The sequence below is a fragment of the Gracilinanus agilis genome, chromosome 3 (genome assembly GCF_016433145.1).
Source record: "Gracilinanus agilis isolate LMUSP501 chromosome 3, AgileGrace, whole genome shotgun sequence".
NCBI classification, from domain to species: Eukaryota; Metazoa; Chordata; class Mammalia; order Didelphimorphia; family Didelphidae; genus Gracilinanus; species Gracilinanus agilis.
The window spans coordinates 71,465,255-71,488,842 of NC_058132.1; the positions used below are offsets into that span (position 1 = coordinate 71,465,255).

The 23,588-nt window shown below is 42.1% G+C and overlaps 2 protein-coding genes across 3 annotated transcripts in view; one reads left to right on the forward strand and one right to left on the reverse strand.

Moving 5' to 3' along the window:
• Positions 1 to 23,588, forward strand: part of LOC123240423 (small vasohibin binding protein) — a 34,930-nt gene that overhangs the window by 7,591 nt on the left and 3,751 nt on the right. The window contains exon 4 of one of the 2 annotated variants that reach the window (XM_044667979.1): positions 12,071 to 12,095. The exons of the other annotated variant lie outside the window; for it this stretch is intronic. The gene's annotated coding sequence lies outside the window, so the exon portion shown is untranslated. Of the gene's footprint in view, positions 1 to 12,070; positions 12,096 to 23,588 lie in introns of those variants that run through there. 2 annotated transcript variants of the gene reach the window in all.
• On the reverse strand, positions 1,868 to 19,562 carry TMEM269 (transmembrane protein 269). The gene is made up of 6 exons (XM_044667975.1): positions 18,905 to 19,562; positions 12,021 to 12,156; positions 11,673 to 11,770; positions 9,215 to 9,358; positions 3,218 to 3,418; positions 1,868 to 2,031 (listed from the first exon to the last, which is right to left on the reverse strand). The coding sequence occupies exons 1-6, from the start codon at positions 18,978 to 18,980 to the stop codon at positions 1,868 to 1,870; spliced, it is 819 nt and encodes a 272-aa protein (XP_044523910.1). The 5' UTR covers positions 18,981 to 19,562.

Here is a 23,588-nt window from a genome sequence, read left to right on the forward strand (position 1 = left end):
GGGAAGCTGTACAATTACTTTATTTTTATTTTATTTTTTTATTAAAAAAAAAACAACAACCCTATCTTTTAGAATTAATATCATGTATTGGTTCCAAGGCAGAAGAGTGGTAAGGGCTAGGTGATGGTGGTTAAGTGACTTAACAGATTTGAACCCAGGATCTTCCAGGCTCTAGGCCTGATTGTCTTCCACTGAGCCACCTAACTGCCCCTATACAATTACTTTAGTGCTAACATTGTTCGAAACCCTTGTAGAGCTCCTCTTAGAATTGTCCTTACAATCTGAGCCACATTCTTTTGGATCTCCTTAGTGGTAGCAAGCATTTGTCCTATGAAGATGGATTTAGTTGATGATGTTGGCAACTTGGCTAAAAGTTATTTGGGGTCCAGAGTAGGAAATAAGGAAAATAAGCAGGCTGAAGAATCTTAGGCTTGGCTAAAAAAAACAAGATATTCTCTAAAAGGGATGGGATGACCTTAAGTGGTTCATAGAGCAAGTCTCAAATAGGAGCTGAGCTTGAGTTGCTTCATTTTTCTAGGGCTTTAGGGGAGAAAAGATAAGTACAAGTTGGAGGCAGCTTCTAGGGATACCTGAGGGTATTACGGGACAAAGATTTTCTTAAACAAAGGGTGGGGGGGAACTACAGCTAGTAAAGGCTAGATCCCAGCTTCTTTGTTGGAATGAAATCTACAGAGCTTTCTAATTTGGTAGCTCTTCAGACTGGCAAATGGCAGGTACTATTGTGGTGGGGTGCTAAGAAAGTGGTCAGAAACTACTTAACATTACTGAGACTCCAGGATTTTATCATGAGTGTAGAATGCACTGGTCTACCATGAAGATCATCATTATAATAACCAGGCTGTGGTTGGGAGAAAGATGGAGATCAAACTTTGAGGTAATTATAGGGCAATTATGATTCTTGCAGCTGCTAGGGATTTCTAATTGCTAAGGGATTTCTAAGGCTCTGAGAGCCAAAAATGTTTTCAGCAATTCTTATATCATTGCAGTTTTTTGGAGTCTTCAAAGTAGGCTCTTTTGGGTAATACCTATTCAGATGTTCAAGTTTTGTCAAACTTGTCTCATTCATCATCCCATTTCACATATACATAACAATAAGACATTTCTAGAATGCCAAGACATGGTGTATTTCTGTCAAATCCTTCTGTGACAGTGAAAATCAGGTAATTGGTAAATTTCCCACATTTCTAGTGCTTTAGATGAATCCAGCAGCAAGAATACATAGATAATGGATTTGTCCCTACCATTTTGTCCTGTTCATTTTGTAGCTTCAAAAGAAGTCAGAGGTATACTCTTGGAACTATGTATTTTAAAAGAGGGAAATTTTTGAGCAACAGTATCCCAAACTTGTTTCATGTCCAAGGGATTTAGCATTTTAAAATATGAACAGTTTTCAACACAGACATTAATGGCAGGTTCATAAGCCATTCAACTGCTTTTAGACTAACCATATCCTTTTTGCCTCTTCTCTCTCTACATAGCACTAAGTAAGACCAGAATCACAGCTGTAATGATTCCGTGTTGGTGGGGGAGGGAACAAGCCTTTAAAACAACTGTCTTTTTACACTTTTCCAAGTGGTTTAGGTTACCAGTGAATGTTTCCCAGCATAGCCCTCTCATGTAAATAAAGTAAATTCTTCTTAAAGTACAGACTCTTCTTGTTCCATTCAGGTTTTCTGAAGTGATAGAGGATGGGGTACAGAATCCTGAATGAAATTTTGAATAGAAGCAAAGCAGAACTCTTAAAGTCCATTACTCCGATTTGTGATCCCATACACAGTTCATCTAAGTCATGATGAAAATGAAACATTTATTAAACATCAGGCATGGCCTGATGGAAGACATTGGCTCATTCAGTGAAAGCAGAAGCACTTTCTGGTGGGTTAGCTGGTTCTGGTGCTGGGGGCCAAATTACCTTCTTGCCCCATATACCTGGGAAGAAGATGTAGGAGCTGGACCAAATCAAGAAGTATAAAGGAGTCATATACAATGAATGCCAGAGCATCATAGCACCTGAAAGAGAAAAACATGCCTAGAGGGACTGAGACCTATGAGTCCACCACTTCCAGAAGGAAGGGTCTACCACAGAGCCTACTTACCCTCCCACCCCAGCTTTTAGTTTTTAACTTTCTAAACAGTTCAAGATTATTAGGGATTGAATCATAATTATAGCTGTGCTCTTTCCATGAAATCCCAACAAACCTGGAGGGAAAGGGAGGAAGTAGGAGTGGCTATGGCAGCCAGCACCAAGACCCATGAATAGATGATGCTCTCCTGTGATTGGTGACCAAATCTGCTCCACTACTTAGAGGCCTAAAGAAGATTAAGTAAGGTCAGCCTTATGGTGATAAGCTTAGACCTTTCTTTCTTTCTTTCTTTCTTTCTTTCTTTCTTTCTTTCTTTCTTTCTTTCTTTCTTTCTCTCTCTCTCTCTCTCTCTCTCTTTCTCTCTCTCTCTCTCTCTCTCTCTCTCTCTCTCTCTCTCTCTCTTTCTTTCTTTCTTTCTTTCTTTCTTTCTTTTTTTTGGCTTAGACCTTTAGTCACACTTCTGCCTAGAGAAAGATTGAGATGCTCACTGTAGTCCATAATGAGGGGGAAAGGTGGAGGGGGTGCTATTGGCAGCACAGGCAAGAGGGAGCACCNTCTCTCTCTCTTTCTCTTTCTCTCTCTCTCTCTCTCTCTCTCTCTCTCTCTCTCTCTCTCTCTCTCTCTTTCTTTCTTTCTTTCTTTCTTTTTTTTGGCTTAGACCTTTAGTCACACTTCTGCCTAGAGAAAGATTGAGATGCTCACTGTAGTCCATAATGAGGGGGAAAGGTGGAGGGGGTGCTATTGGCAGCACAGGCAAGAGGGAGCACCTGATGGGAATACTGGGGTTCTCTGTGGGAGGGGAAGGCACTTCTTCACACCCTAGGCACACAGAAAGAACCAGCAATAAGAATGAGCAATGTGATTGATGATACCAACATATAAGTGCTAAAATAGAAAAGAGTGGAGGGAAAGGGCAGGATTGGACTAGACGGTCCTTGAGACCAAGAAAAGAGCCATCACAAGACAATGATAATAAAGAGAAAATAAATTAGTTTGGTATTACTGCCTCATTCAGTGAGATTTTAGCACTGGTCACTCCTGGCCTTGAATGGATTATTCTAGGTTTACTAAAACAACTATTGCATTTTATTTGAACCTAGATTTTCACTTACCCAGGGTAAAAACCACCTTCTTCCAAAACTGGGACTCCAGGGTTTTGTCGTTGGGGTAGAAGCGTTTATCTACCATAAAGCTCATCATCAAGACAGCCAGACCAAAAAGAATGAGCTTGTTACCATTGGTCAGGAGGAAGGTGGAGACCAGCAAGGAGGAGGCATATGAACAGGGTAGTCCCTGATACGCGAAGGGAATCTCTGTGAAGGATATGATGGTCAGCCTTACCTTGCTCTTAGTACTTTGAATTCCTTTAAATGAGAGGACCTACCCAAGAGCAGGCTCTACTCCTCCCCTGAAACCAATACCCCCTCCCTCTAAGACAGTGATGGTGAGCCTTTTGGGGACCCTGTGCCATGCCCCACCCCACCCCCTGACTGCACGCCCTGCAGGCTGGTGGTTTGGCCTGCTCTGGCCAGAGGCAGGGCCCCACTCAGCCCCTTAGACAGTGGAGGGAGGCTAGAATGACCCGCCCCATGTTTGGGGGCAGGGGCCAGGCTGAACCAGGGACCTGTGCATGTCCACAGAGAGGTCTCTGCATGCCATTGGTTCACCATCACAACTCTAGGACATCAACTGCTTAAGGATTGGGATCCAGGAGCTGTACCCACACCATCAGAAGGGCTTGTGCTTTGAATGGTGTTTGTATCAGTGAGGATGGGCTTGTTCTCGTCATCCTCTTACTGGTTGGCTGGGGTTAGGGGACCTACACAAAGGAGAACTGATGGTGGCCCCTGCCTGGGAATTAACAGCTTGATGCCCTCATGAACCAGGTCAGTAGGCTGTAAACTGGAGTCAGCCAGCACTGCAGACTCTGGGGAGACTCAGAGATGGGATCATAAGCATATTGAACATGTGCAGCTAGCTTGTTTCTTTGGACAGTCACCATTCACTATGAGGACTCTAAACCAGGCAAATGATGCACCTAGCTATAGATGTATCCCCCAGTGAAGACCTGAGGGAAATTGCATCTCAGTGCTTCAGATGAAATAGGTAACCATCTCTAAAGGCTGAAGAGTGCTGGGAAAGCCTGCCTGCCTCCCTACCCCAAAATCTCCATTTTGTGAATATCTGAAGTTCTGACAAGTGTCTTATTTAAGTGTCCTGGGTTCAAATGCAAGTGCTATAGGAAGAACTATATATTAGTGTTATCAGCCATAAGCATCAGTAACATGAATTATTTTGTCCAAAGCCTATGGAATCCTCAACCTAGACCCAGGGTTCTTCATATTTTTGTGTCATGAACCCCTCCACCTCCACCTCCTCAAGCCATGGTCTGGTGAAACCAACAACCTTTTCTCAGAATAAGGATTTTAATAATAAATATTAAAATAAAATACATTGTATTATGAAAACATTTATATTGAAATATAGTATTCAAAATATTTTTTAAACAAGCTCACAAGGTCAGAAACTCTTATCTAGGGATACCTTCAAGCTTTAGGAAGTCACATCATAATGAGATCTAGATCTTTCCAGCTTGGAAAATGTTTATGTCAATATTTTAGTATAGCTAGGTGGCACAGTGGATAGGGAGGGTACCTGTCCTAAAGTCATTAAGATTTATCTTAAATTCAAATCTGGCCTTAGACATGTACTACATGTGTGACCCTGGGCAAAGTCACTTAACCCCAGTTACTCCTTTAGTTTTCTCATCTGTAAAATGAACTGGAGAAGGAAAGGGCAAACCACTCCAGTATCTTTGCCAAGAAAAGCCCAAATGGAGTTATGAAGAGTCAGACACAATGGAAGCAATTGAACAACAACATATAAATATCTGAAAGCTATACTTAAAGTAACATTAAGCCATCAATCTTGATCTCTGAGCAATATCAAGCCCCATATTCTGCCTGCATCTTAGTTTTTAGTATTTGATCCTTATTCTATTTTTTTATCCTCCTAATTAACATTTTACATTTTTATTCTTAAAATTTTATCTTTTTTTCTTCAATGTGATCTTTATTTTAAAATTGTTCATTGTTAGTCACATCAAAATTCCCAGCTCTCTTCCTCCCTCTCACCCTTCCCCACACTAGAGAATGCATTAGTTCATAAAATATATGTGTGTGTGTGTGTGTGTGTGTGTATATGTATATATATATATATATATATATATATATATATATATATAAACTATCTTTGATGTTCTTTCTCTGGAGGTGGACATTCACAAGTTATTCTTCAAACATTAATTTTGTAGCTGTATATAATGTTCTCTTGGTTCTACTCATTTTGCTTTTCATAATTTCACATAGAACAATTTTTTTAATCTGCTTATCATTTTTTATGATGCAGTAGTATGCCATCACAATCCCACAACTTGTCTGGCCATTCCCTAATGGGAGAATTCAATTTCCAGTTCTTTGCCACCACAAAGAGAGCTGCTATAAATATTTTAGAACATACAGGTTCCTTTTCCTTTTCCCCAGTCATCTTGGGAAACAGATCCAGTAGTATTATTGCTGGGTATAAGGGTAGGCACAGTTTTATAACTGGGCATAATTCCAGATTGCTCTCTAAAATGGTTAGATCAATTCAGTTTGACCAACAGTATGTTAGCGTTCTCATTTTTCCCTTCCAACATTTGTCATTTTGCCCTTTTATCATTTTAGCCAATCTGAAAGGTATAAAATGGTATCTTAGAATTGCGTGATTTGCATTTCTAATCAATGATTTAGATCATTTTTTCATATGATTTTATATGGTTTTGATTTCTTTATCCATAAACTAACTGTTGTTATCTTTTCACCAGTTCTCAATTGGGGAGATCCTCAACTCTTTTTGTCAAGGAGTTATGGTTCCAACTCCCTCTGTTCCTCTTCTTCTTTGAACCAGCACACCAGTGGAGTGGGGGTGGGGTGTTCTTGCTGAGTACAGGTCTTTATAGCATTTCATTGGTCAGGAATAGGTCATAGCAGGTCTGAGAAGATTCAGAGAACTCAGCCATTCAGGCCCAGCTCTGAAGTGGTTGCTTGGCCAGACTAGACCAGTCCTGTAGCTACCAGAGAGATTCTTAAATCTGAAGGGGCCTCAGGAATCAATCTAGCTTGATTGCCTGCAGAGGACCCATAAGGGTCCAACAATCCTAAAAATCTTAGTCTAGGAACCTAAGTCTGAAAGTTTTTATTTTCATTAGTGCAATTTTTCCAAGAAAAGAGCCTTTGCTCTCTGGTGGTGGAAGTGTGGGTTCTGCTCACAAGTCCAAAGGCCTGCTAGGCCCATTTGAAAGGGCTTAAGACAGAAGGGACCATAGAAATCATTTTAGATTATCCTGCCTTCTCCCCCATTTTACAGACATTTTACAGAACCCTTAGTATTCACTTCTTGAAAGGCAAACACCTCCTGGAGAGGTAACACATTCACTGTTACTAATGGTCATGTAAAATGGGACTAGACTGTGGGAATAGGTTGGACACAGGATTGGTGCTGAGAAGTTCTTTTTTTTTTTTTTAAACCCTTGTACTTTGGCGTATTGTCTCATAGGTGGACGATTGGTAAGGGTGGGCAATGGGGGTCAAGTGACTTGCCCAGGGTCACACAGCTGGGAAGTGGCTAAGGCCGAGTTTGAACCTAGGACCTCCTGTCTCTAGGCCTGACTCTCACTCCACTGAGCTACCCAGCTGCCCCCTGCTGAGAAGTTCTTAAAGAAGCGGTGTCAAAGACAAACTCGTGGAGACTTCACAGTTTAACTCAGGAAGGCCCCCTTAGGTAAGCTCTACCAAGCCAGTTCCACCTTTAAGCAAATCCCAGACTCTTTCTTCTCCAGAGATCTGTAAGGCCATAGTAGGGCATCTAGTTCAAAATGATCTAAGGAAGAATTCCTTTTGTAGCCTCTCAAACTTGTCATCCCAACTAGCCAAAAACTTCTAGTAGTAGGGCACTTTAAACCTCAAGAAGCAGCCCACTCCAATTTCATCCTCTAATTTTTGGAGGTGTGGAAAGATCATAGCGGATGCTGGAAGGACACTGAATGTGGAGTCGAGAGATCTGGGCTTAAATCCTAGCTCCTACACTTACTAACTGTAGCACTCTAGACAAGGCCTTTCAGATCCATTTCATCATTTGTGAAATGAAGACATTATCCTACCCTTCACAACTGGAAAGTGCTCAAAGTTCTGTGTGTGTGTGTGTGTGTATTTATACATGTGATCTATTGGGAACACTGAATTTAGATTCAAGAGGACTTGGACTCCAGTCCTAGCTTCATGTCTTACTAGCTGTGTGTGACTCTGGCCAAATCGCTTCTCTATCCTGGAAATGTTTCCTCATCTATAAAATCTGATGATCCCCAGGATCCCTTCCAGCTCTAAATCTGTGAGCTTAAAATCTTCCTGTCTATAACTTACCCCAGCTACTCTTTAGTTCTGCTCCTTGGGGCCAAGTAAAAGAAATGTCTAATTTCTATTCCCAGAGGTTTCATCCCAGGATAAAATATTTGAAAGCAACAATCATGTTTCCTCTAAGTCTTCTCAAGGATGACTTTTATGGCATGTTTTCAAATTCCTTCGACCATCCTATTCACCCTTTTCTACACCGCTCTACAGTTTGTCAAGGTTCTTTCTTGAAAATGCCCTGCCCAGAATTAAACACAGTACTCCAGATGTGATCCAACTAGGGCAGGGTCCAGGAGCACTGTCACTTTTTTTTTTAACCCTCACCTTCTATCTTAGAATTGATAATAAGCATTAGTTCTAAGGCAGAAGATAGTAAGGGCTAACTAATTGGGGTTAAATAACTTGCCTAGGGTCACACAGTTAGGAAGTATTTGAATCCAGGGTTGAACCCAGGTCCTTCCAACTCCAGGCCTCATGTTCTATCTTTTGTGCTACCTAGCCGCCCCTTACTTCTTCTGGACACTATACTTCTCAGTACAGTCTAAGCTTATGTTTGCCATTTAAGGAGTTCTCCAGCCTTTTCTATGAACTGTCTAACTATATCTCTCCTATCCTGATTCTGTTTAAACCCTAAAATTCCTTCTTAGAATCAATACTGTGTATTGGTTACAAGGTAGAAGAGTGGGAAGGGCTAGGCAATGGGGGTTTGTGGCAGTACCAGACACTACAAAAAGTTCTCACGTGGGTTTTAATCACTTGTGGAGGGAAGCTAAAGACTGAGGAGCAATGGGTAAAGGTTAAGGACTAGGGAAGAAGAGGCATGGGTGGAACAAATAGACAGGAGACAGGGAGAGAGGTGTTGAGCATCCCTTCAGCAGACCAGGCCACTCACAAAGCATCTGACCTCACTGTGGTGTTTGTTATGGGTTTTCAGCATTGGGGGTTTTCAGGATGTCAATCAAACAAGGGAAATAGTAAAGGTTTTAACATAATATTAGTGTCCAATTACAAGATAAAGGAATGAGTAGCAACACAATTGTACAGCCAGGTATTCAGGAAGAGTATTTTGCAAATCTATCCTAGCCAAGGAAAAAACTTTTGCCTTCCTGGAACCATGTTTTAGCCCTTGTCAGATGGAAAGCCAGGCCTTTGAGTTTCCAAAAGACCTTTTCAATCTGTCTGCCATATGCTGCAGCTTTTCACAATAACAGAGGCTTAATTTTTAAGTTCAACAAAATTTAAACTTAATCCAATCAATCATGTCAAATATTAGAAATAGATCCATAAGTCTGGTCCATGAACACTTTGCTCATTAGAGTCAGCTTTTGAATACATCTTTAATATCTTCATGATTCATTATAACTGAAACCCTTCAGGGTTAAGTGACTTGCCCAGGGTCACACAGCTAGGAAGTGTCCAAGAACAGTTTTGAACCTAGGACCTCCTGTCTCTAGGCCTGGCTTTCAATCCACTGAGCCTCCCAGCTGCCCTCTAGTTGGATTTTTTTTAACCCAAATGCAAGACAACATTTTTCCTACCAAACCACGTCTTTGGATTTAATCCTAACCAGTTGAGATCTTTTTAAATCTTAATTTGGGGGACTCGAAACACCAAGACTCCTTGGTCTCTTGCTTAGCTCTGGCTCCCCTTGTCCACACTCACCAAATGAATACCAACACAATCGGTAGAAGACAGCCAGCACATAAAAGATGGCAAGAATTCCACTGAGGGTCCCATCCAACATCAGAAGCAGGGCAGTGGCAAAGCCAAAGGAGGTGTATTCGGCAAAGTCATTTATCTTGGTCCCTGCTCAACAGAATGAGAATCAGGCACATTGGGGGAAATGCAGGGGAGAGGTAAGGGTAAAGTGACAGACAATGCCAGTGACAAGAGTGGGAGACTGGGGCAGCTAGGTAGCTCAGTGGATGGAGAGCCAAGCCCAGAGAGAGGACGTTCTGCGTTCAAAAGTGGCCTCAGACACTTCCTAGTGGTGTTTACCTAGGCAGGTCATTTAGCCCCCATTTTTTTTTTTGTTCTCTACCTACCCTGTTCTGGCATTTGCTCATCTCTAGTGTGTACTATGTAGTCTCTGTCCATGTTTAATTCCATTCCATGAAAATAAAAAGTATGTTGTACATACTGCTGAAGAGTTGTCTTGCAAGTTAAGGCTTCCCTTTTACTATAAGACTATAAATAAAAACTTATTTTATCCTTAAAATAAAAAAGTATTGATTCTAAGACTAAAGGTAAGGGTTTAAAAAAAGTGGGAGACTGGAGAAAAAGGGCAAATGAAGCCTTGACTGATCTCCTTGAGCAATTTCCCTGTAGTCTCTATAGTATTGACAGAATCCTCATTTCCCTATTCTGGGCTTACAGGCTACTAGCTATTATATTCCACCTCTCCAAGAGATGCAAGTGAACTGCTTATAACTACACAAGATCTCTCCAGGCACTATGGGATCAGGATGTAGATTCTCCACAATCCTATGGTCTCCAGCTTTTTTTCTTTTTCAAGGAATAATTCTCTATTCCCAGGTCCCAAAATATAGTCACAAATGCTTTGGGCTGGAGATAAGAAAGATGCATTAGGTAAGTGCTGCAGAGACTGAATGGCAAGAGTCAATTTCCTGAGTTATTCAGAATGGGAGTTGGGATAAGGAGACTTAAAGCTTACACTTGCTACATAAATTTATACAAAATAAATACAAGATACTGGAGTGGCCTGGAGGGAGATACCAGTCTTTTAATGTCTACAAAACACGTTAACCTCCAGAATTTCATGAATCGAGGGGAAACTGAGTGGTTTGGTGGATTGAGAGCCAGGCCTAGAGACAGAAGGTCCTGGGTTCAAATATAATCAAAGACACTTCTTAGCTGTGTGACCCTGGGCAAGTCACTTAACTCCAGTTGCCACACCCTTACCATTCTTCTGCCTTAGAACCAATACTTATTATCAATTATAAGACAGAATGAAAGGGTTAAAAAAAAAAGGACCTCATGAGTTCCTATCAGTAGCTCAATGAGGCAAGCAGAGTAGAGATGAGAGGCTCAGAAAGGTTGGGTGACCTACCCAAGGGTCACACGGCAAGTTAGTGAACCAGGACCCAAACCAAGAATCCAAATCTCTTGACTCCCCATCCAGTGTTTACAACCCATCAGCCACTTGCCCCAGTTTTGTAAAGAATCAGCAAAGGCCCAGATCATAGAGGGGAATGAGAGGCTCAGACCAGGCAGAACTTGTCTCCAAAAGGCTACTAGGGTCTTCCAGGACCATCAGGCCCTTTCTTGTTAGCATAGAGTGGCTTGTGTAATAATGATTCCCATTTCTAACTCCCTTTAGGGTTCACAAAGTGCCTTATGTGCATGATAGCAATTGATCTTCACAATAAACCTGGAAGGTTTGTAGCATCAGTGTAAAGCTGGGTGTGATGTTCTTGGGGAGTCACTCACTTGACCTTTCTGACATGTTTCCTGATTCATAAATAAGGGTTACAATTATTGAACTGTTTTCCCCCATAGGACTAAAGTGAGCAAAAGACATCATGTAAATATAAAATGTCAAGCAACTTGTAAACCAGGAAGTGTCATTTAAATACCCCTCGTTGTTATGTACTTATTATTCTACTGAACTGTAAACCCTAGACATGGGATCTTACCCATTTCTCTATCCCTGTAGTTTCCCAGCACCAAACTCCACACAAGGCAAGAAACAGCAATGCTTATTGATTGAAGTAATTAATTTAGAGGCAGTGGGGGGAAGGGGAGGGGAAATAGAGAGAGAACCTTGAAACCAGTAAGTCTTGAGTTCAGGTTCTACCTCTGACATCATTTGAGGCAGTGAGGTGACATAATGGATAGTATGATAGGCTTAGAGTCCGGAAGACCTGAATTCAAATTGCCTCAGTCCCTTTTAATACCCAAAATCTTTGTAAAAGAAGAAAGTTGGATTTGCTGATCTCAAGGTCTCTTCTGGGACCTTCCACATATACTCTTAAGACCCTGTCTGTGACTTGGGGAATGGATGTATGTCTACTATAGCTATGAGAAGTGTGATAGACTGTCATTGTTAGAGGGCAGGGAGATGAGGTCTTGAGATATGGGGCCTGAAACCCTCACTTACCGAAATTAGAGTAGATGCCCAGTTGTCTGGCCACAGGTCCACTTGCTAGACTGAATAAAAAGCTGATGAGGAGGAGCCAACAGGCAGAGTTGGGTTTTCTGGAAGTAAAAAAAAAGTAGGAAAACCAGGGAATTTTAGAGCTAGAAAAGACAGAGATCCAACCCATTTTACAGTTATCAAAACAGGGCCAGAGTGGGAAAGTGCTTTATTTCAAAGACTCGTTTGAAGTATATGGCAAGGCTGGACATAGAACTCAGGTTTCCTGGCCTGTACTGGACCAAGTAATGTGCCCACCCATGACCCCTGACCTCAGGCCTATAGTCCTCCCATCCCCTGGACCATGCTAACCTGTTGAAACTGCAAAAGATGGAAAACAACCCCATGATCATGTTTCCTAGGGACAAGATGATGGCAGCATTCTTCCAAGCAAACCCAGCCAGCAGGTTCATCTTCTGGACATGTTTCCTGATGCCATTGAAAAAACCTAGGATGAAACGGGTCAACATGAAAAGTGCCCTCAGGGCCTTGAACCTTTGGACCTTGGTCTTCCCACCAGCCTAGAGACTTGTCTTCCTAGAATGAGGAGTCCTTAGAGCATTGATACTTTCTCTATGGGATCTTCATCTTAAGCCACCTCTACTCATCAGATAGGGGACAGGTGAGATACCTGGGACAGGACAAAGAACAATACCACATGTGGAGATGGGAGATGGAGGCAGTCATGGTGCTAGAGGATGAGACCAGATGTGGGGGTAAATTTTTGAAGCAGTTGCGGGTATGGAGAATGAAGTCAGGTGTGAGAATGGAAGCTGCAGACTAGTGTCTGGAGATTAGAGGAAAGAAGGTGAAGTAGAGAATGAAGTAAGAAGGACACCAGTGTCTCTGAGGTCCATCAATCCTGACCCTAAACATAATGTTCTCATTCTACCAGGAAATGGGATGGATTATAATGACCATAGAGTTAAACCAGAGCAAGATTGAAGAGAGATTATATTCTCACCCAGTCTAAAGCCTCCAGGAAGAGCGGGGAAAAGAAAGAAGAGGATAAAATGATGATGGCAAAATAGACCCTTACATTTAGAGAGAGACGCTAAAGGACTTGCTCAGTCATTTTGAAGCAGGGAGATGGTGGCATTGAGGGAGACCTCCTCCCTAGCTCTTTCAGCCCTGAACCCAACCATTACCACCAGTACCCACCCTTGCCCTTTCTTTGCCCCAAACTCACCAAGGAGGACTGTCAGCATCTTCAGCTGCTTAGCATTTGGGAGGATTCTTGGGATCTTCCCCTATCAGTACCAGGATCATCAACAGCTCCAAGTCTAAAGAGCAGTAGTTTGGCCAGGGCCTGCCTGCCTGTCTGTGGCTTTAAACACCCTAGTGCTCTTCTGGTGAGCAGGACATCCTTACACAGGGGCACCAGGGAGTTCTGTTGCAGTGCCTGGGCCAAAGCCAAAAGTCTTATATACCCGGGGTACTTTAGAGGTGTGATTATGGGCAAGCTCCTCCCTTAGCCTCAGTTTTCTATTCTATAGAGGGAGTAGGATGAGTAGGAGATATACTTTGCAGCTTATAAGGGAGGCAGTAGGTAGGGAACCTAAAGATTCAGGGGGTTTCCATAGTAGCTGGAAACACAACTCAGGCTGCTGTCCAGGTCCTTCTTTCTCAGAGTAATTAACAGGGGATTGGCAAAGAATAAACATCCAGTATCCTGCAGCATCCCCATGCTCCTGACACTGGCTAGCTGAGCACAATGAATGGAAGGATGGATGGATATACCTAGTTGGGGAATGCAAGGCTTTGACAACTCGGATATGCTCAAAGGTGGCCATTGAGGATATTATGAGGCCATTTGAGGACTGGATAAAGGGATAGATGTTTGCAATTTCTCCTGCAAGTGGATTTGCGGTTAGGAGATCATACAAGGGAAGGAACATTAGGGACTATTTAGCATCCCTCATTTTACAGATGAAGAAACAGACCAAGATACATTAAATGACTTGCTCATGGTTATGTAAGTATAAGCTTCATAGGATCATAGATACAAAGCTGGAAGGGACTTTGAGGCCATCTAGTACAACACCTGCATCTTAAAGATTAGGAACGTGAGGCCCAGAAAGGTGAGGTAACTTACCCAAGGCCATAGTTGGAGTAAACGACAGTCAGGATCAGGATTCTGGTATTGCTACTTGCTAACTATGATACTGGGCAAGTCATTTCACTTTCCAAACCTCCAGTGTCTCTATAAAATGAGGGGGTTCCCTATGTACAAAAATATGCATAGCTATTCTTTTTTGAGGTGGCAAAGTTAGAAACTAAGGAGGTCACCATCCATTAGGAATGGCTGAACAAATTATGGTATATGAATGTAGTAGGATCTATTCTTTTGTAAGAATTGATGGAGATAGAATCTGGGAAATCTGGGAAGACTTGTATGCACTGATACAGAATGAAGTAAACAGAACCAGGAAAACATTGTGTACAATAATAGCAACACTATAAAAACAAGTGACTTTGAAAGACTAAGGAACTGTGATTTATGCAACAACCATCCATGATTCCAGAGGATTCATGATTGGAAGTATGTTGCCTACCTCCTGAGGAAGGGATGGACTCAAGGTACTGACAAGATAGATGTGTTTTGGACATGGCCAATGGAGGAATTTGTTTTTCTTGACTGTGCATCTTCAAGGGTTTGTTTTGTGTTGAAAGCTATCCAACAGCTCCAGGAATCTGATAAGAGACGGCTTAGGTGAGAAAGAAGGAAAAGGGAGACAATCTGTCTGTCATCTCATGGTTGCTGCTTCGTCTGGCAAGGAGCATGGAGTTTATTTATACGGTATTCAAAAAACCCAATTTACACAAAGCACAAAGGAGTTTGCGGCTGCGTAGACACATTATGGTTACAGAATTACCTTACTTTTTGGCATATATTATACAAAAGATTTTCTCATGAAGGGTATGCCGGATGAGAAGTTTCTTATACTTTTTATACTTATATTTCTTATACTGAGTCTTATACTTTATTGGGAGAACTGCACCTGGATGGATGAAGTCTTGTCTAACTTTGTCTAATTTTGACCTTGTCTATCTAGAAGCCAGGGCAGCTTAATTTTCTGTATTTCTGTCTTGGAGAGAAACTGTTAACCTCTTAACTACTGGTTTGCTAAGAACTTAAACTTTCCAATAAAACTATAATGCTTTCCAATAAGAAAAGGTGTGGATCATAAAAGGAATCAAAGAGAGGAGTCAAGATTTTTATCTTAGATAACCCATTCTGTCTGCATCCCAATAGGCAGTGCAGAAAAAAATCATACACACAGTTTCACTTGCTGATGATTTTATAATGGGATCCAGATAAAATATCTATTATAGTCTATTTCTCTCAATGACTTCCAGTTATAAAATGAGCCTCTGGGAGGGGTCAATTTGTTTTGGATTAACCAACCTTCTGGTACCACAGCTTTTCAGGGCTTAGGTTACCAGGACTAAACACAAAGGCTGTCTCAGCCTGGATTGGTCATGTAAGGAATCCAGATAACAGGCCCTATCCATGACCCTCTTTCTCTGACTGGCCTTCTACAGTTTTGGTTTTGTTTTGTTTAATTTTCTTTTTCAATGGGGATAGGGGAAAGCAGGAAGGAGAGGTAGACTTTTATTTTGAAAAAAATTTTTAAACAAAAAACCAAATGAGAGGGGTTATGTTAGATGATTTGTAAGGCTGTTTCCAGTTCTAAGGACTACCAAGCTATAATTATCCTGGACAAGAGATTACTTAAGAAGAGCAAAATTTCAGCATTCAGTATTTGAAGGCTTTCCTGTAAAAGAAAGAGAATGGTCAGGAGGGCATCAAACCCAAGTTGAATGACCTTTTGGCAGAGAGATTTGGACCTATCAAGGTTGGCACTAGTGAACAGAACTGGGAACAATGAGTAGAAGGTGCAAAGTGGCCAATTTTGGCCAATTAGAAGCCAAACAGTTGAATAGCAACAAGAGCTGCTTTTGGAGGAAGTAGACCCTCAGTGGAGTTCTTTGAGTAGAACTGAATGACCTCCTGCTAGAGAACCATTGAATGACAGGATCTGAGGCCATTTAGTCCAATCTGTACCTGAATTAGAATGCCTTCTACATGATGTGTATGACTAGGAGGTATAAAGACTCTGCTCAATGACTTCCATTGAAGGGGAACCCATCACTTTATGAGGCAACCCATTCCACTTTGGGATAGCCCTCATCATTAGAAAGTTATCCCTTGATCAATCCCAAATAATACCTCTTTGCAGCTTCCTCCACTGCCCCTGGATTTGCCTTCTAGGACCAGCCAGAACAAGTCTAATCCTACTTCCACATAGTAGTCCTTCAGAATTCTTGAAAACAGCTTTCCTTTCCCTCTTCTCCAGACTAAACATCCTTAGTCCTTTCAACTGAATCTAATATAGTATGATGTTAAGCTCCTCCACACTAAAAATCTCCTCTCTTTCAGAGTAAACCATCAGCCCCTTCTTTGTCAAAGTCACCTTGCCTATCTGCATGCAGTCCAAGACTGCATTAATATTCCTTTGGCTGTCATGTCACACTGTTGACCTATTGAGCTTGAAATCATTGAAAATTCCAGATCTTTTCTAGATGAGCTGCTAACTTTGCCTCTCCTGTAATGTACTTCTGAAGCCAACTTTTGAACCTCCGTAAATCTTTTTATATCTATTCAATTTAATCATGATTCAGCATAGTGCTCTAGACTGTCAAGATTTTGACTCTTTACTTAGTGATCGAGCATGTTAACTAAATCTATAAATTTAACTAGTCTCCTCTTCTCTCAACCCTAGGACAAGTCCTCATTATGACCTAGCTGGATGATTGTAATAACACCTAGCAGGTCCCCCTGTTCTAGGCCATATTTCACATGCAGCAAGGCCAGTCTTTCTCTTGTACATAAATGGACATGTTGCTCCACACTGAACATTTTTCATCTGATTCCTATTGCTTAATGAGTAAAGTTCAAAGTCTGGTACCTAGCATTCAAGGCATCACACTTTCAGTCTTTAACCTCTATTATCTGCCTTCACAATATCTATGTGATAGCCAAAATGGGTATTCTCTGCCTCCTTCCTCTTGTATCTTAGTCTTTCTTTGTATCCCTGTAGTAGGACACTGGCATTTGCCATTATGGCTGGCACACAAACAGATCTGTGAAATCTGTGAAAGGAGTTGTTCAAAATGATCCCCAAGTCCCTTTCAGCTCTATAGGGCAATCCTGTGAACATCACCTATACAGCCCTGCATTTTTGTGCTTTTGTCCATGCTATTTCCTATAGACAGAATGTCCTCCCTTCCTTTCCTCTGAATCCCAAAGCCATGCTTTAAAGCCCAACTCAAAAGCCATCCCATCACCCCACCCCACTGGGCTTTCCCTAATACCTAACCACAGTTCACAAAGTTTTAATATACTTATCATGTAATAATTGTGGATTTTTTTTTTTTTGTGCATCTTATCTGCTATGGGCCCTACAAGCGCAAGGAATATGTCCGTTGAAAACTTTCTCTCTCCCTTGGCCTCAGGGCCTGGCAGAGGGCTCTGCACACAGCAGGTGCATTAACTCTGCCAAGTATATACTTCAAGGATCAGTGACTTCTCTGGGGAGAGGCTCAGATAGGCTGATCCTTGGCCCATAAACAGCCCGTTACAGGAGGGTCCTGAAAGCCTTTCCATAGCTTGTGCTCCATCAGCTCAGCCTTTTTGAGAAGCCAAGGTTACCTCCAAGCCAGAATGAGGCACCCGAGGTCTTCTTCATCAGTGGAAGAATGAGTACAGAGCAGAATGAGAATTAAAACTTATCGGTAAAGATGATAAGAACTGGAAAGTACCTTGGAAGTCGCTAAGTCCGAGCCCCTTATTTTACAGAGGAGCAAACAGCCTAGAGAAGGGAAGTGATTGGCTCAAGGTCATATGGGACCTTTTGTAGCAGAGCAGACATTTGAATCCAGGTTCTTTGATTCCAAATGTAGAGCTTCTTCCCCCACCCCTCCTGGGCCCCGCTTTTATTGCTCTCAGAAGCTGCTTTTTTTAAAAAAAGAGAGAGAGAAACGCATCTCTCTGCAGCCAAAATATAATCATTGAACTTACAGGGTGTCAAGGCTGGTGAGAACAACGGAAATCACCCGATGCAGTCTCCCACTTTTACAGAAGTGGATTGAGGTGCAGAGTGTGCGTGCTGGGGGGGGGGGGGCTGAGTTTCCAGAATGAAGGAGAGTGACTTTGCCAATGACAGCCAAAGTCACAGGAAATGGAGCTGAATTTTTATGTATGGGCAAAGCTGCTGAAGGCGGAACGCTATCTAGAGGAAAGGAAGGGCCCTGTGCTAACAGGGCTCCCCATTCCGCTCCCGCTCCCCTTCCCCTTCTCCTTTCCCTTCCCGGTTCCCTTCCCCTTCCCCTTCCCGGTTCCCTTCCCCTTCTCCTTTTCCTTCTCCTTCTCCTTCCCCTCAGGGCCATTCTGCCCCCAGTCCGGCCCCGTTTTTAGACTAGACTCAGAATACTCTGGGGAGGGCGCCCACGCCCTCTTCCAGAGGTTTAGACTCCGCCCCTTCCTGGAGAGACGCCGAGCCTACGGCGCAGTTTCCTGTACTGTGTGGTCTGAGGCTCGCAGGGCTTCCCACATCCCAGCTCGTATCCCTTCCACCTGAACCTCCCGTCCCGGGAAGTCCCCCGACCCCCATTCCGTCAGTTCTAGGGGAGTTGAGGTTGAGGGTGGGGAAGTCAGGGCTTTGAAGCACCCGTCATTTGCTCTCTGGAGGCCTGAGGGAAGCTGCCCCTCCTGAATTACCTGGGGCCAGGGCATTCCCAGGGGAGGGGTAAGGGGGACCTGGCGTTCCTCAGCCGCGCCCGTCCGGGTAGCGGGGTCGGAGGGGGCGTCCCCCACTCGGGCACTGGCATCTCTATCTACCCCTACAGACCGCTGAGCTCACAATCCTAGAGGGCGGAGGGGTCCTGGGGACGGGGATCGCAGAGAGGTGAAATAACTGACTGACCTGTGGGAGAACCGGCACTTAAGACGTGCTCATTTTACCTCTCTCTCTCACTCCTTTCTTCTTTTCCCTCTCGTTCTTTTTATCTTTCTCTTTTTGGCAAGATGATGGTTTCTTGAGACGGTCTACTGGAGTCTGCCCATTTCAGAGACTCACAAACCGAGGCTACTTTTGTGGGCAGCCCTTCCCATCCCACACGTGCCTACTAGCCCCAGGAGTGCTGTAGACCTACTGCAGAGCTCCAAGTGGACAGACTTCGGGAGGTGGAAATTAAGACAAGGGACATCCCTGGACGAGTTCACAGATAAGTACCATGTAGGGTGTAGCCAAGTGACCGGGAAAAGGGAGAGAAATCCAAAGTGTTCTAGGAAATTGATGGGGAAGACCTCGGCTAGGAGAAATAGAGCCCTTAGTTGAGCCTCGGAGGCAGAAAGATGGAGTGCATTTGAGACTGGTGGCAGCATCCAAGGAATTATGGGAAAATTTATTTTTTTATTATGGGATTATGAGAAAGCCTCTGCCACGACCAAGGCTGTGTATTTGGAATTCAGGAGCCCTGTGAAGAGGACAGGGAAATAAATGAGGTTACTTTTCTAAATTACATTTTATCTTGTCAGCACAAGTCCACGCCACTGACCGAAATAAGTACAGTCAGGCAAAACAAATTGGGAGGCTATTGCAATCCAATAGTTTTGACAGCTGGTGATAGAGGTCCAAACTAAGATGATGACCCTGAAAGTGGAATGCAAGGGAAGGAAATGAGATGTGAACAAAGAATTTATCACACCATCATATGGCTAAAGTTTCTAGCTAGGATGAGCATTCCACCAACAGAAATAGGGAAGAAGAATGGAAGTGTGGAAGGAGAAATGATGAAACCCTAGAATACTTTTGTTGTTACCCTCACTTACCTGCACAGTTCCATTTTCCAAATATCTTTTAAAAATCCTGAGAATGAGCCCCGTTGTTATTTGTTAAAGAGAACCTCCCTTCCCACCATATTTCCTCGGCTGCAATCATTTCTTTGTATCTTCAAAATGTCTTCTTCTGTTGTTTCCCATGTTTCTTCAGACGATGTCCTGGAATGCAATTTTCTCCATGCCTTTCCTTTTAGATTCACAAGAATCCAGGAAAAGGTATTGGCCTCTCTTAGGTAGTACTCTTTACCTTGGAATCTATTCTGTATTTATCTTTATGTTCCTACTTTTTTTACATGCTTTCTCTGTTAGAATGTGAGTTCTTTGAGGGCAAGGATTGTGTTTTTGCCTCTTTGTATCTCCAGACTCAGCTTAGGGATTGGCTCATAGTAAACTTTTTTTTTTTTTTAACATAGTATATAAACTCTTAACAAATACTTATTTTCTGACTGGCTGGAAGCTCATCATTCCTCTATGCTGTATCTGGATACCCAAATATAATTTTCAGACACTATTTTCTTATCCAGTTGCTCATCTTCCATATGTAGAATCCTTCCTTACCTTCCTATTACTTTGTAATCTCTTCCAAAGCCTAGGGTTTATGACAAATTTTGCCTAGTTCATAAACTCCATAATGATCACTTGCAACTAAGGTACCCATCATTTCTATTTCAATAATCAATATTCCTCCTTATTGATCAGAATTGAGGCCAGAATACAATTCTCATCTGGCTTCCTCCTTTTATAGGAAGGAAAACAGCAATAAGGAAAGCCAAGAATTTTATCAGTTACTCTACTCTCAGCAGAAAAATACCAACATAGTCAAGAGTGCCTTCTATCCAGGTTTGATGTAATCTGACAGACTCCTTGGGAAAACTGCACCAGCTGTCTCCACTTCTCCTCTGTCTTCTAAAGCCCTACAAAATGGCAACCGACCTCATCATAAGGACCAATGATCAAATATAATGGTCCTTTTTTCAAATTCTCATCCTTCTGGATTTATCTGCAGTATTTTACCCTACTGGTGACTTTCTCCTCTAGGATTCTCTCTGGGTTTTTTCATGACAGTTCTCTCCTATTTGCCCTTTGATCTATCCAACTACCTTTCAGTCTTCTTTGCTGGCTCTTCATCCACATCATTGTTCTCCTCTTCCTCCAATACCACCCAACCATGTTGGTCACCCAAATTCTGTCCTGGCCCTTGTCTTCTATTTAGTATCTGAATGATCTCATCAGCTCCCTTGTGTTTAATTATCATCTCTATGGAAGTCAATTTCCAAACTATATATCCAGTTCTAGTCTCCCTCCAGAGCTAGTCTCTTGGATAATATGAACTGGATGTCCCAGAGGCATCTCAAATCCCACATGTCCAAAACAAAACTCATCTTTTCCTCCAAAGCCTTCCCACTTCCAAAGTTCCCTATTACTATAATAAAGGGCACCACCATCTTCCCACACGGCTGGTGTATATCTTGGATTCAAGAGTTGGGTTAAAATCTTGCCATAGACATACTGACAATGTGACCCTGGGCAAGTCCCTTTCTGCCTGTTTCATCTATAAAATGGTGTTAATGGCATCTGCCCCCAGAGCCATTAAGAAAATGTATTTGTAAACCACTTTGTAACCCTTCAAGGGCTAGATAACTACTATTAATATTGCTCAGGCTCACACCTTTGATGTCATTTGCAACTTGACACCTTTACTCCAGATATCCAATCCATTGCTGAATCTTGTACCTTCCCAACATCCTTCTTATATATTGCTTCTCTCCACTTACAGAGCCACTATCCTACCCATCATCTCTTTCCTGGACTATTGCAACAGCCTGGTTGGGAACATTGGCCTCTTCTCATTTCAAACCATCCATTACTTCAAGGATCAAATATAATTTTAAAGTTCTTCACAACCTGGTCCTTTCCTAGCTGGGCAGTTTCCTTACATTTTATCCCTCTCCATGTATCCCAATTCACCTACACTGACCTAGGAAGCAATTAGATGGCTTTGTGGAGAGGACTGTGCCTGGAATTAGGATGATCAGAGTTCAAATCTAGTCTCAGCCATACATTATCCTGGGTCATTTAAACTCTGCTTCAGCTGTCTTATGTGTAAAAACATCTTTTATATATATATATAATAATCTTATATATATATATATAACAAGGTTATAGTGACAATCAAACAAGATACCTGTAAAGAGCTTAGCACAGTTTCTGGCACATAGTAAGCACTTACTGAAATGCTCATTCCCTTCCGTCCCTACTTAAGATGCCTTTGAACACAACATTCCATTGTTCATCTCCATACACATGCATTAGTTTTCTTTTATTTGGATTCATCTTGCCCCCTCACCTCCCAACTTGATTTCTCTAGCTTCCTCTATCCCCCATTCAGATTATCTTGCATTTACTCCTATGTCTTTTAGGTACCTAGTTATTTTTATGTTTTGTCCCCGATTGGAATGGGAGCTCCTTGATGGCATACACTTAAAAAAAAAAAAAATTCCCAGAACTTAGTATAGTTCCAGGTCCATAGTAAGCACTTAATGCATACTTATTGTGTATTGACAAACTCCTCTTCTGTCCAGCATATCTACTGTATACTTCTAAGACTATATTGCTTCTGTTCTGCCCTGCACCAACACCCTGTCATATTTCTACCCTTGGTCCCAGATTTCTTCATTTATCTTCTTTATATATAGTTAATTCCATTGGATAACTGCATTCCTTCTGAATAAAGTCAAGACTCATCCAACCAAGGGCATATTTGCTTCTTGTATTAAGATCGCCAGGTTCTCCCTATTAGCTATGGTACTTTTCAAATGTATAGACATCCAAGGCCTATCAGTTTTATAGGATCTCAGATGTAGTTTCTTATGGATTACTGGTCCCCTCTTCTATTCTTGTAGGAACTTTCTATAGCATTAAACTTGGTAGCTATATGTTGGTAGGTTTTTTTCCTTTTCCCTTAAAGTCACTTTGAATCAGATTCAAAAGACTCCAAACAAATCCATTTGGGTCCATCATTACTAAATTTTAAGCCTTTGTCCAAAATTCCAAATCCTAACTTTTGACACCATTTTATCCCCACCCTTCCATCAACTGTAGGGATACATTTGATTGTAATGCTTATTTTAGCAGCGGGTCTTATCTTTCTTAATAATCCTAGGGGACCAAGGCTTTATCTAATCCATACCTATTCTGGAGCCCAACACATTGCTCTAGACAGCACTTAATAAACACATCTTTCTGAATGGTTCCATCCCCAAATTCTGGATAAAACATCCTAAGTTTATCACACAGGCACAGCCAGGAAAGGATTTAAGAATACCAAGTACAGGTATTCTTTTATTCTAAAAAGTTTTAAACCATACCTTCTCTCTTAGAATCAATAAGTATTGATTTCAAGACAGAAGAGTTCTAAGGGTTAGGCACTTGGGATTGTGACTTGCCTAGGGACACACAGCTAAGAGGTATGAGGCCAAATTTGAACCCAGGTTCCTCCTAATTTCAGGCTGGGCCCTCTCTCCACTATTTGACCTAGCTGCCCCTCAGGTATTCTCTTAATTCTCCCTTTTACAATACTCAGAGCAAGGAGATAGTCAGTGGCTCAGGTATGCTGTCTGAGAAGAGGGAATTCACTTCATTTCCTTAGATACAAAATAGCTCCCCCATTCTACTATCTGCCTTGGCCCTGATTTCCCAGAAATTGAGCCTGATGAACATCTGGACTAAACTCTATTTAAAAAGTCCTTTTAGCATTCTAGGTTCTAGACCCAGAATCAACAGTAGTCACAGCACTATACCAGTGGGGTATATTGAATGAGATTCTAAGCAAGATCTATCAGACTTTGCTCATAAGAAGTGAGCCATGTGGGAGGCAGCAGGGTGGCTCAGATTGAGAACCAGGCCTAGAAACAGGAGGTCGTAGCTTCAAATTTAGTCTCAGACACTTCCCAACTTTGTAACCCTGGGCAAAT

Coding starts and splice junctions, on each gene's coding strand:
- TMEM269 (XM_044667975.1), bottom strand. CDS start 18,980: ATGTCCCTTGTCTTAATTTCCACCTCCCGAAGTCTGTCCACTTGGAGC. Junction 11,771..12,020: donor ATCTTTTGCAGTTTCAACAG/GTTAGCATGGTC, acceptor TTTTACTTCCAG/AAAACCCAACTCTGCCTGTT. Junction 9,359..11,672: donor GGGCATCTACTCTAATTTCG/GTAAGTGAGGGT, acceptor TCTGTTGAGCAG/GGACCAAGATAAATGACTTT.